At 39.1% G+C, this 13,487-nt stretch overlaps 1 protein-coding gene across 3 annotated transcripts in view; it reads right to left on the bottom strand.

The window, feature by feature from the left end:
• Positions 1-13,487, bottom strand: part of GPALPP1 (GPALPP motifs containing 1) — a 45,471-nt gene that overhangs the window by 24,937 nt on the left and 7,047 nt on the right. For all 3 annotated transcript variants that reach the window (XR_009213248.1, XM_058437854.1, XM_032150811.2), the window contains exons 2-4: positions 4,582-4,714; positions 2,719-2,823; positions 147-231 (exon numbers count right to left, since the gene is read on the bottom strand). Coding sequence is in view for 2 of the 3 variants with exons in the window: in XM_058437854.1 (XP_058293837.1) it covers positions 147-231; positions 2,719-2,823; positions 4,582-4,714 (323 nt within the window). In the remaining variant the exon portion in view is untranslated. The remainder of the gene's footprint in view (positions 1-146; positions 232-2,718; positions 2,824-4,581; positions 4,715-13,487) is intronic.

The following is a 13,487-nucleotide window of genomic DNA, read 5'->3' as shown; positions in this document are numbered from 1 at the left end:
TAATCTGAATATAACTGAGTCTCACATTACAGTTGAGTCCAGTGGTTGTAGTAACTGCATGCATAAAGTTTGGAGTTTGTTACAATACATCTTATTCTTTCAATGAAAACTTTCCAAACCTTAGAGTTGAAATGGGATGATGATACCTGTTGTCCTGGATCATCTCTGCCCTTGTCACTTTTCTGTGTAGATTTAATGAAACCAGGTGGCAATGCAGGACCTATTATGGGCCTAAAAAATAAAATGTACTTTTATCATTCTCCCTGACTTTAAAAAGCAGTTTTCAGAATAAAAGTTCACAAAAATAATAAAGCCAAATATTGACAAATGTTGAAAATAAGAATTTTATTTAACACTTTATTTTTACTAGTATTACCTAGTATCTTTCTGCTAGATGTCTTTTAAAAACCTAATTTTCACATTTGAATTTTCTACTTGTTAGTCAATAATTAGAGACTAAGCCAATAATTCTCAATCTTTGTGACACTGGCATATGCACGATTCCTAAAAAGAACTATATTAAATAAAAATGGCAATGTTTTAAAAAAACTGATGTACTGAAATCTGTGATGGTCTTTTTTTATTTTGTGCCTTGGCTTTCCTTCAGTTTTGAGATTCATTATCCCATGAAAGATACCTTAGGGGCATTATAATTATGGTCAGAACTACCAAAGTAGAAATTGAGTTCTTCTAAGGACATATATAGCATGTGCAGACAATGCCAGCAATCTGCAGTCTATATAACATGGCAGTATTAAAAATCTATACATTGTCCTCAGTAATGATGTGGAACTGTAGAAGAATGCAGCTAGTTCATTAAGACCCACAGAAAGGGAAAAGGGTACTGTGCTAACCACATTTCAAGCAGTGCATCTGTTTCCTTAAAACAATCCTGGTCAGTGTAAGTCACTCCACTTTTAAGATGAGCAAAATCATGTCCAAGATTAACACAATTAGTAAGTGGCTGAGCTAGAGTTTAAACCCTGGTCTACTTGATGTCAAAGTGCATTTTCTTTCCAGCTGCCCTACTGCCACATAATGAGGCAACTGTCATCACTTCAAAAGAGAGACTTGCCTTAATACTGGGTCTTAAAAGGAGACAGCCTTACTTTATGAAGGAAAAAATTAAACAGATAAAAATAAAAAATAAAAAAATGCTCTCTTTCACACTTTTAAGATTCCTCATCCTTGCTTTTGTACAAATGTTTTTTCCATAGTTATCACTGTGCCAGTGTTACCAACCCAGATGGCACTGAAGTCCTGAGCTAAAATTTCCAGGTTGCACCATGTTCTATCAGAACCTCACAGACAGGCATCCTGGCAGGGGAAAAAACAGTACTGACAGTCAGAAAGTCTAGGTTCCCATCCTGACCATTTAATAATCTCTTGTCTTGATTCATGAAACTGCTTTGAGCAGAACAATTTGCTTATGAAAGACAGGGAAGTTTGGCACTGTTAAAAAGATAAAATTAGGTATCATTTATAAGCTATGAGTACAGCATAGGATTTTTCTGAGTACAATTTTTAGCAATCTACAAATGCAATTATAGCTTAACTTTCTGGCCTCAGGGGATTGGTGGTGATAAAATTACTGGCATATAAAATCTTAAACATAGTAAAGGAATAAAACCATGGCATGTTATGATACTATAAAAGGTTTCTAACTCCAATATATAATGCCAGCTGTTTATTTTACACATATATTTTATTATTGCCAAAATAATATTCTCAAAAAAACTGCTATACATTTAAGTAATGTGTTTTCTTAAAAGGAATGTTACATCCTAGGGGTCAGCAAACTTTCTATAAAAGGCTAGATAGTAACTCTTAGGCTTTGAGAGCCACAGGTGGGTCTCTGTGGCATATCTGTCTTTGTTTTTTTAGCTACTCTCAAAAATACACAAATCATTTTTAGTTTGGGGACTGTAGATTGCCTATCCCTGTATATCTAAAACAACTAAAGTTAATGGAAGTTAGGAGCTGCTAAATGTGATTATAAACTTTGAATATAAAATAAAAAGCCTTTTCTGCTTGTTCTTGCATATTGGTATACAGTATTATGAATTATAAACAATTTGATGTGCGATCTTATATTTGGCATTTAAAAATTTTACAATTCTGGGAAGAAGACAGGAATAAATATTTACTATATACTCACTCTGTGCCAGGCTCCATATAAATTAAACACACACACACAAAGTCTAGGTATATAACTATGAAACCTCAATCATCACAATTCTGTAAAGTACATGCTGTTATCCTAGCTTACAGATAACAAATTTAAGATTCAGAGAAGTTAGTCCAATTGTCTAATATGGCACATGGGGATTTGTTTCTTCTATTGATAAATAATTAAGAAAACAACTGAATTAAAAGTCAGAACATCAAGATTCTAGCTCTAGGTCTGCTACTATGTGTGTGACCTTGTTTGTTTATAAAGTGGGGAGAGGGATGATCCACCTCGTTTACCACAAAACACTTTTGTGAATACCAAATAACAGATGTGGAAGTTTTTTGTAAACTATGAAAGTGTCATAAACATGTAAATAATTATTTTTATTGTAGGAAACAACTTCTTTTCCCGATGAATGACCCATTTCAAAATGTTATATAAATATTTCAGTTAAAACATAATTTCAGACAATTCTTTAATTCATTAAAGATTCATTAGTTAAAATATTTAAAGAAAGACTAGCCTAAAATATTACATATTATCACCTTGGAGGAGAATCATCCTGCTTTTTAAATCCAGGAGGAAGGGCTGGTCCAAAAAACCCATCATCATCATCATCATTGTCATCATCCTGATTTTTCCTCTGTTTTCTGAAAACACAGTAGTATAACTTTATGCATACATGTCAAAATTTTTTTCACAAAAACACATTTTAATTTTTTTTTAAAAAAGCATTAAATCTAGTTGTATAAACACTGCAGTAAATTAATCTTGCCAAATAAAAACTGGATACTATGATAGTTCTTTTGGTTTTTTTTTTTTTTTTTTTTTTTTGAGAGGAAGTCTTGCCCTGTTGCCCAGGCTGGAGTGCAGTGGCGTGATGTTGGCTCAATGGAACCTCCCACTCCTAGGTTCAAGCAATTTTCCTGCCTCAGCCTCCCAAGTAGCTGGGATTACAGGCAAGTGCCACCACGCCCAGCTAATTTTTGTATTTTTTAGTAGAGACGGGGTTTCACCATGTTGGCCAGGCTGGTCTCGAACTCCTGACCTTAAGTGATCTCCCCACCTTGGCCTTCCAAAGTGCTGGATTACAGGCGTGAGCCACTGCACCTGGCCTATGACAATAGTTCGTAACTAGTCTTTTCCTGGAATTTATTTTTGGCCTAAAATACAGATTGGTTATTTCTTTACAGCAGTAATATATCACTATTCTATATTTTCTGTGGTATTAAAGATTCCCCTCAATGAAGTTTCAAAGTCTATTGGTCAGATGTTTCTCAGTAAAAAGTTTATGACTGTGACTTTTATTCTCATTTAAGTAAGGGTTTTAAGTTGCTATTTCCACTTGATAATATTTAAAATGAATCAGAAAACCTTGTTAATAATAAACAAAGATTTGACTTCTCATTTACATAGACCCACAGTGGGTAAGGCCAGATTAGAAGAAAATCATTCAGCTGGGCACGGCGGCTCACGCCTGTAAGCCCAGCACCTTAGGAGGCGGAGGCGGGTGTATCACTTAGGGTCAGGAGTTCAAGACCAGCGTGGCCAACATGGTGAAACCCTGTCTCTACTAAAAAATCCAAAAATTAGCCAGGTATGGTGGCACACATCTGTAGTTCCAACTAGCTACTTGGGAGACTGAGACAGGAGAACCATTTGAACTTAGAAGGCAGAGGCTACAGTGAGCCGAGATCGCGCCACCGGATTCCAGTCTGGGCTACAGAGTGAGACTTCCTCTCAAAAAAAAAAAAAAAAAGAAAACCGTTAGTTTATTTAAAGAAAACATACACTGCATATATAATTTTAAGAAGAAATTCTATGGTTTATGTAGCCTATTTTGTCACTTCAATGACATCTTAACAAAAATCATTTATGTAAGAATTTATTGGCTGGTGTGGTGGCTCATGCTTGTAATCCCAGCACTTTGTGAGGCTGAGGCGGGCAGATCACTTGAGTCCAGGAGTTTGAGACCAGCCTGGGCAACATGATGAAACCCCATCTCTACAAAAAAATACCAAAAAATCTACAAAAAATACAAAAATTTCCTGGGCGCCTGTGGTTCCAGCTTCTCAGAAGACTGAGGTGGGAGGATCGCTTGAGCTTGGGAGGCAGAGGTTGCAGTGAGCCAAGATCGTGCCACTTCACTCCAGCGTGTGCGCCAGAGTGAGCCCCTGTCTCAGGAAAAAAATATATATATATTGAAATTCCAGATCTCTCTATAGCTGCAAACTACTAGAATAAATTTCTTTGTAAAAGGTATAGTTCAGGATGAAATGCCACACAAAATGATTTCTCCCTGTGCTGTATAAATGGAAATATGATATTCCTTTACTAGCTATCTGTTCCAGCCAACTTATACTAGCTCTGAAGTTTGGTCTATCATTTAATTTAATTAAATGACTGACCTTGCAGTTGGACCAATGTCATCTTCTTCAGATTCTTGATTTCCTTCTTCGTACAAAGAACTACTGTCTTCATCACTGTCTGATGAATCTGAATTACTGCTTTTATAATTAGGGGGCAGAGCTGGTCCTGCAACTAAAGAAGACTTGTTGTTTGTCATCACTAGCCACTACTGTTTCAATGAACCCTTCTAGCTGATATTTTCACTTTCTTTTCTGAAATAAACAGCACTGGCTGTCTGTCATTTATTATTCACTTTAATCTCACTTGCTGTTGTTTTTGTACAGTGGTTTTGTCTTTCCAGCTCTAGGAAGGCAGAAATCATGTCTTACACAATCTCTTTCATGAGATTCACAAAAGCTTTGTTAATATCTGAACTTATTTATAAACCCGAACTTATAGATATAGCAATAGCATGTAATTTCCTTGATAATGTGCAGTTTTTGCCTTGGTTGGTGCACCTGCCAAAAAAAAAACAAAAAACAAAAAAACAAACAAACAAAAAAACCCCAACGGCTTCATGATTTTTTTTTTCTTACAGTTTACGGTAGAACCACTACTTTAAAAAAAAAAATCTTTCCTGGCATCCCCATATTTCTTGGTTAGTTTTCTTTTTGACATGATTTTCCAAGCAGAAATAAAATTAGAGTCACTCTAAGTTTTACTGCTTGCCAACAGAGATACAGAGAAGAGAATGAGGCTGCACTGTAATGGGGATGTTAGAAAGAGTGCTAAGGGTCTTCTAGGTCCACTTATCAGAATGACTTGCTCTCACTTTACATCTCAGCAAAATTACAAATTACTACACTGCAGTGTCATGATGTCAATGATGATGTCACACAGACACAACTGTCCAGGTTGATCCTAAATAGTGACGATAAAAGGCTACTGTCATAGTTCCTAAGGTTGGATATTTATCAGACTCCCTAATATATATATATGTGTGTGTATATATATATATATTTTTTTTTTTTTTAAAAGATTCATGGGCCCTTTTCTCAGATATTCTAACCCAGTTGGCCTGGAGGAGGGCCTGGAAACATGATTTTCCGAAGAGTATTCTGGGTATGCCATTCATTCAATATTGTAGTAATAGTAATATTTGTTACTACAAAAACTTAAGTGTAATAAATAAAAAACAAATAACATGGTTTGGGTTCTTAGGTGTTATGAATTGTTTTAAGAGACATACACATTATTCTATTTAATTCTGATAACAATCCTATAAGGGAGGTATTATTTCTATTTTACAGATGAAGAAACTGAGGCAGAGAATTGTTAAGTGACTTGCCTAACTTCATATAACTAAATAGTGGGGCTGGGATAAGAACCCAGGAGTCTGATTTCAAAGCCTATATCCTTAACCACTATACTAGCCAATATTCAATAGTCAGCAACCATCCATCCAACAAGTTATTAAGTAAATACTTCTAGAGAAACAAACATTAAAAGAATTAAGATCAATTCAGATAGTGTAAATGCTGCTATGAAAATAGGAAAAAGGTGATACTGTATATGTGGGAGGGTAATTTTAAAGACAGCGGTAAGGCAAAAATCTCTCTGAGAAAAAGACATTTGAATGGAGACTTAAATGATGAGATGACAGAGGCCATGGATGGAGGAACAGCCAGTGCAAAACTCCTATGCAGGGAGCAAGCCTGATGTGCTTGACGGACAAAAAGGCCAGTGTGGCTAAAGAAAAGCAAAATGACGAGATCAAGTTGGATGGTATAAAGGGGCCAGACTCTTGCTTTGGAGTCAGACTCTGTGCTTTGAATTCCAGGTTGGCCACTTACTAGCTGTGTGATTTGGATAAGTTACTTAACCTTCCTATTACACTCTTGCTTTGTAAAATGAGGTTAATAATAGTTTCAACCTCACAGGACTGTTGTGAAGATTACATCAGTTAATATATGCAAAGCACCTAACAAAGTCTTTGGCATATAGCAAGTGCTCAATAAATGCTAGTACAGGCTACAATAAGGAGTTTGGACTTTTCTTTCCCTTTCCCTAAGAGGCAAGATCTCACTGTGTTGTCCAGGTTGGAGTGCAGTGGCTATTCACAGGTGCGATCCCACTGCTGATCAGCATGAGAGTTTTCACATGCTTTGTTTCCGACCTGGGCTGGTTCACCCCTTCTTAGGGCAATCTGGTGGTCCTTCACTCCCGGAGGTCACCATACTGATGTTGAACTTAGTGTGGACGCCAGATTGCATAGCACACTATAGCCCAGAACTCCTGGACTCAAGCGATCTTCTTGCCTCAGCTTCCTGAGTACCTGGGACTACAGGCATGCACCACCACATCCAGCAGGAGTTTGGATTTTAATTACAACAGGCAGTCATTGGGAGGTTGTGGGTCAGGAGAGACATGATATGAATTACCAAACAAACAAACAAACAAAAAACTGTCTGCTTGTGGACAACAGACAAGAGAGATCAGCAACAGGGGATATGAATTAGAAAGCTGATAAAAAATGGTTTGGGCCAGGTGTGGTGGCTCATGCCTGTAATCCCAGCACTTTGGGAGGCTGAGGTGGGTGGATCACCCGAGGTCAGGAGTTCAGGACCAGCCTGGGCAACATGGTGAAACCCTATCTCTACTAAAAATACAAAATTGGCTGGGCGTGGTGGCGTGCGTCTGTAATCCCAGCTACTTGGGAGGCTGAGGCAGGTGAATTGCTTGAATCCTGGCAGTGGAGGTTGCAGTGAGCCGAGATCATGCCATTGCACTGCAGCCTGGGCGACAGAGCAAGACTCCATCTAAAAAAAAAAAAAAAGAAAAAAAAGGTTTGATTTGCAACATACTCTGATGGAAGGGCAAAGAGGACTGCTAATGGTTTGGATGTTAGAGGTGAGAAGAAAAAAAAAAAGGAACCAAGGATAGGTCTTAGGTTTTGTGCCTGACTAGCTAGGCAGGTGAATGGCAATGCTATTCTCTAACATGGAGAAGGCTGGGAAGAAAATAGGCTGGGAGGGGAGAGTTGAGAGTTCATTTTTCACATTTTAAGTTTCATACAGCCTTAAAAATTTAGGTGGTGCTATCAGTGGTACTTGGGCATACTAGGGTGTATAGGGTGTGTAAGTCCGTTCTCACGCTGCTATGAAGAAATACCTGAGACTGAGTAATTTATAAAGGAAAGAGGTTTAATTGAGCCACAGTTCAGCATGGTTGTGGAGGCCTCAGGAAACTTACAATTATGGTGTAAGGGGAAGCAAACACATCAAACACATCCTTTTTCACATGGCAGGAGGAAGGAGAAGTGCAGAGAGAAAGGGGGAAAAGCCCCTTATAAAACTATCAGATCTCATGAGAACTCACTCACTATCACAAGAACAGCATGAGGGTAACCACCACCATGACTCAGTTACCTCCCACTGGGTCCCTCCCACAACATGTAGGGATTATGGAAACTATAATTCAAGATGAGATTTGGGTGGGGACACAGCCAAACATTATCACAGTGTAAAGCTCAGGGGAGAAACTAAGGCTAGTTTTGGAATCGTTGGCCTATTTCAAAAAAATTTTTCCTATCTCTCTTGGTGCATTACTATAGAACAGGCTCATAACATGCCTTAGAAAAGAATAACTAAGGCATGCTGCATTACAGCAAAAAGAGGAAAACATCAAGCATCATGGATGGGATTCCTATTTCCAACTGCTATTTAGGGTTTACTGAAAAAGACTTAATGTCTTAGTACGTAAGTGTTCCCCAATTATAGAGACTATATGTGACCTCTAACCTCATGTGTGACCCCATAGGAGTGATTGGCTCTTTTCATCTTCTTGATTCTAAGTACATTGAAGAGGGAAGATATGTTTTTTCCTCTTCTGCTTCTTTCTCTTCTTATATGTGACTGCTATCAATGTAATTTATCAATTGTATACTATTGGTCAATTTTGGATAGGTTTGTATCAAGAAAAATTTTTATTATTCTTTTATATATTTTAAGCAATTAGTTGTGTAATATGCTCTAAATATGTGCTGTTCTTAGTATTATAACATACATACATAACATTTTATTTATGTATTCATTCACTCATTTATTTATTTAGTGATGGGGTCTTGCTCTGTTGCCTGAGTTAGAAAGCAGTGATCATGGCTCACTGTAACCTTGAACTCCTGGACTCAAGCAATCCTCCCATCTCAGCCTCCTGCGTGGCTAGGACTACAGGTGTTTGCCACCATGCACAAATAATTTTTAAATTTATTTTATTTATTTTTTTGAGACCAGGGTCTCACTATGTTGTCCAGCTTGGTCTTGAACTCTTGGCCTCAAGTGATCTTCCTGCCTTGGCCTCCCAAAGCACTGGGATTACAGGCATGGGCCACCCCACCTGGTGCTATTACAACTAAAAAATTGCTTTGGATTTTTAAAGAAACAAATGGGATATACATTTTTTAAAAAGATAATAAGCAGATGAAGATAAAACTCATCTAAGAAATCCTGGCCTTTTAAAAATAATCACAGGAAAAATAGTATAAAAAAGTAACATTCAGCACATAGTACCATTGATTTCTATTTGAGTTGTGTCAAAATAAACAACTATTTCATCATGAAATGACAGAATATTGAGATGGCAATATAAAAAAGAAAAAAGAGGCCAGGCGCGGTGGCTCATGCCTGTAATCCCAGAACTTTGGGAAGCCAAGGCAGGCGGATCATGAGGTCAAGAGATCGAGACCATCCTGGCCAACATGGTGAAACCCCATCTCTACTAAAAATACAAAAATTGGCTGGGCGTGGTGGCATGTGCTTGTAGTCCCACCTATTCGGGAGGCTGAGGCAGGAGAATCACTTGAACTCGGGAGGCGGAGGTTGCTTTGAGCCAAGATCACGTCACTGCACTCCAGTCTGGTGACAGAGTGAGACTGTCTCAAAACAGAAAAAGAAAAAAAAAGAAAAAGGAGAAGAATATTAAAAGTATCAGTCAGTATACGCCACAATACAGACCTCCTAATAAAAGTAAGGACATGTCTGGCTTCACTTTTTTATAGATATCCTTCTTAACTATGAATAATCTCAAAAAATTATTTTGGGAACATGTAATGAACTATTCCATATCTCTCCTAAAGCAGTGATGCTTGTCGTCATTAAGGAGGCTCTCCTATTGCGATGATAATTTTCCAAACAGATTATAAATTCCATGAGAACAGGAGTTATGCCTTCCTTATATTTCACTTTATTTCCCTTTTCATATCACACAGAATTATGCATACAAAAAAATGAACTCAGTATAATACACAAAATCTCATTACAGATCAGCATTAACAGATGAACATCCACAACTGATTTTGATGACTAGGAACGCTAACTTGAACCCCGATGAAATGAAATGTTACTCCCCCAAACCAATTCTATTCTTCTCATTAGTAGACCTGTATTACAAAAAAATTATACGGTATTATGTTTAAGATTGCAACAATAAAATTTTGTGAAGTTTGCTTCCTTGTTATACACATACTTTCACAACAATCTTGATTTTGCCTACTGACCTGCAAAGTCAAAAGTACAGTTGTCCCTCAGTATTCTTGGGAGATTAGTTCCAGGACCAACTCCCCAATTTGCAGCTACCAAAATCTGTGGCTATGGGCTTGGTTCCACATCCCTTGAACATTGTACTTGCAATCTAGAGTTAGTTGAACCTGAAGACTCAGAACCTGCAGACAGGGTCAACTGTATTTACTATCTGGTCCTTTACAAGAAAAGTTTGCTGACCCCATGACATAGTTAAGTCATGCAAATATAAAGAAGGGGCACCCAACCCATCTTTTATAGGCAGTAGATAGTTAACATCAAAGAATGTTTCCTAGAAGCAGTGATGTAGGGGTGGACCTGAGTTAGCTGGGCAAAGAAGGTGGGGACTGGAGGAAGAGTAGTCCAGGCAGAAAGAAAAGCATCTGCAAAAGCCTGAAAGCAAAAGAGTCATCACATTTAGAAAACTGAAAGGTGTTCAGGATGGTTGGAACCAAGAGAGGATAGAAAGAGGGGCCAAATGTTGCTGTGAGGTCAAGGAAGACTAGGACTGAAAAGGGAGCCTTGAATTTGTGAGGGTCTCGGTGGACTGGTGAGGGCAGAAATGCAATGGGTTAAGGAGAAAATGGAAGACCCACAGACAGTGAGAAAGAAAAAGAGGCAGCTAGAGGGGGATATGAAATAGAGTTTTCTTCAAAGATGGGAAAGATTTGAATGTTTTGGTTAAATGCTAAGGGCAGGTGGCCCTAAGGACAGGGAAGGGAGTCAGAGTAAAAATGGAAGGATTAGCTTTAGAAGGAAGCAGTATACCTCTTCCATTGTTACCAAAGGGCAGACAAAAAGCTTGGCATGGGTTCAGGAAAGTTTTTAGATATAGTAACAGAAAATTGAGGAAGTTATCTTATGATGGCATCTACTTATTCAATGAAGTAGACGGAAAAATAAAAGTTTTAGAAAGAAAGGGAAAGTTTTAAAAAGCCATGGTTGCAGATTGGGGAACAGAAGGGAGGAGAAGCCTGTGAGGATTACTGGACAGACCTATGGACCCAGTTAGGGAACAGGCTAACTTTTGGCAGCATTAGCTTGTGGAGGCGTGAGGTTTCTTCTAGCAGCATTAGGCAGCCTGGCTGTAGGCTCACAAGGGGTAAACACTTGGACTGATCCAGGGCTGGGCTTTTGTTAGATGGGTTTGGCAGAATACCCAATGGGATAAAGCAGTTGAGAGCATCAGCAAGAGAGTGGATGAATGGATGGACCATGGAGTCTGACAGGAGTAGGGATATAAGCACTCCTCTCAGATGGAAGTACTTAGGGATAGAAGTACTTAGGGATGGAAGGCTCAATGAGGTTAAAAAACAAAAATAAAAAGCAAATGAAATGGGAGTAACTTGAGTGGGAACAATGAATGAATAAGGGGTTCTTGCTGAGAATGAGATTTGAATTTGAGTTTTTGGAGCTGGAGTAGGGTAGACCCCCTATTCCAGCTTAAAATGTAGGTGAAATTAGTGGAGGTGAAGGTCACTGCAGATAAGGAGACTGGAGTTATGAGTCAAAATGGCCAAGGCTCCACTCAGCTTCCATAGAACAGCATATGGAGTGTGTGGACTGCTCTTGTGAAAATATTTGCACCCCAGGGTTTCTAATGACATGACTTCGGGGGACATTTCCCAGCAGCCAATTTTCAGAGTATTCAAATGAAGTTAACTTGTTCCATCTCAGACCTGTGTGCTCCCTCTCTCCTCTTTACTCTGGTCATGCTTGTCAGATCTCTTTCTGGGACAGGAGAGTGTGAGGAACACAGGGCAGATAACAGACTGGATTCAGGAGTCTTCACTTGAAGGTAATCCTGACACCTGCTACCACATGGAAGAACCTTAAGGACATTACGCTAAGTGAAATAAGCCAGTCCAAAAAAAAAAAAAAAGACAAATACTGTATGATTCCACTCAAATGATGTACTTACAGTAGTCAAATTCATAGAGACAAAGTAGAATGGTGCTTGTAAGGAGCTGGAGGGGGGAATGAGGAGTTATTACTTAATGAGTACAGAGTTTCTGTTTTACAAGATAAAAAGAGATGTGGATATGGTGGTAATAGTTGCTCAGTCATCTGAATGTATTTAATGCCACTGAACTGTACATTTAAATATGGTTAAGATGGTACATTTCATGTTATGTGTATTTTATCACAATTTTTAAAAACTGAAAAAAAAAAAAAAAAAAAAAAAAAAAGAGGCCGGGCACAGTGGCTCATGCCTGTAATCCCAGCACTTTGGGAGGCTGAGGTGGATGGATCATTTGAGCCCAGGAGTTCGAGACCAGTCTGGCCAACATGGTGAAACCCCATCTCTAATAAAAATACAAAAATTAGCCAGGTATGGTGATGCATCCCCGTAATTTCAGCTAGTCAGGAGGCTGAGGCAGGAGAATCACTTGAATCAGGAGGCAGAGGCTGCAGTGAGGTGAGATTGTGCCACCGCACTCCAGCCTGGGTGACAGTGAGACGCTGTTTAAAAAAAAAAAAAAAAAAATCCCCTTCCCAGCCAGCCATTAGGTTTCTTCCAGATTCCATACAAAGGATTATGGTTAGCTGCATTCATGCAGGTCCTGGCTTCCTCAACCCCCATAAATCCTGGGCCCCTCTTAAGGAATTTTTTTTTTTTTTTGAGACAAGGTCTTGTTCTAACACTCAGGCTGGAGTGCAGTGGTGTGATCACACAGCTCACTGCAACCTCAAACTCCTGAGCTCAAGCAATGCTCTTGCCTCAGCCCCCCGAGTAGTTGAGACTGCATGTGCATGCTACCATGCCTGGCTAATTTTTAAATTTTTAGTAGAGATGAGGTCTTACTATGTTGCCTAGGCTGTTCTTGAAGTCCTGGGCTCAAGTGATGCTCCCACCTTAGCCTCCCAAAGTGCTGGGATTATAGGCATGAGCCACTGCGCCTGACCAGGAATTTTTACTCTGTCCTCTAGTCGGCTAAAAGGAATCTACTGAGTACCCACTTTGTGCTGGGTACCCTGCCAGTATTGGGGATTACAGAGGCTTAGGACGTGGTTCCTTTCCTCATGGTTTAGTGGGGCAAACCAGCAAACAATCCAGCACAATAACTACAGATAGAGAAAGCCACGTGTGCTCCCATCCCTCACCACAAACACTGTGGTCTTGGCACCAGCAGGACCAGCAGCAGCTGGGAGCTTGTCAGAAATGCAGAATCTCAGGTCTCATCCAGATCACCTGAATCAGAGTTGGCATCTTAACAATCTCTGGGTAATCCATGTACATGTTCAAGTTTAAGGTGCACTGCTACAGAAGACAGAAATAGGGTGACCAATTGTGCTGGTTTGCTTGGGATTGAAGGGCTTCTTGGGATGTGGGATTTTTAGTGCTAAAACTGGGACAATCCCAGGGACTGAGGGGGTAATTTAGTCTT

This window comes from Hylobates moloch, unplaced genomic scaffold (assembly GCF_009828535.3).
Source record: "Hylobates moloch isolate HMO894 unplaced genomic scaffold, HMol_V3 SCAFFOLD_4, whole genome shotgun sequence".
NCBI classification, from domain to species: domain Eukaryota; kingdom Metazoa; phylum Chordata; class Mammalia; order Primates; family Hylobatidae; genus Hylobates; species Hylobates moloch.
Note: the sequence above shows the minus strand (reverse complement) of the source record. Positions and strands in the feature narration are given on the sequence as shown.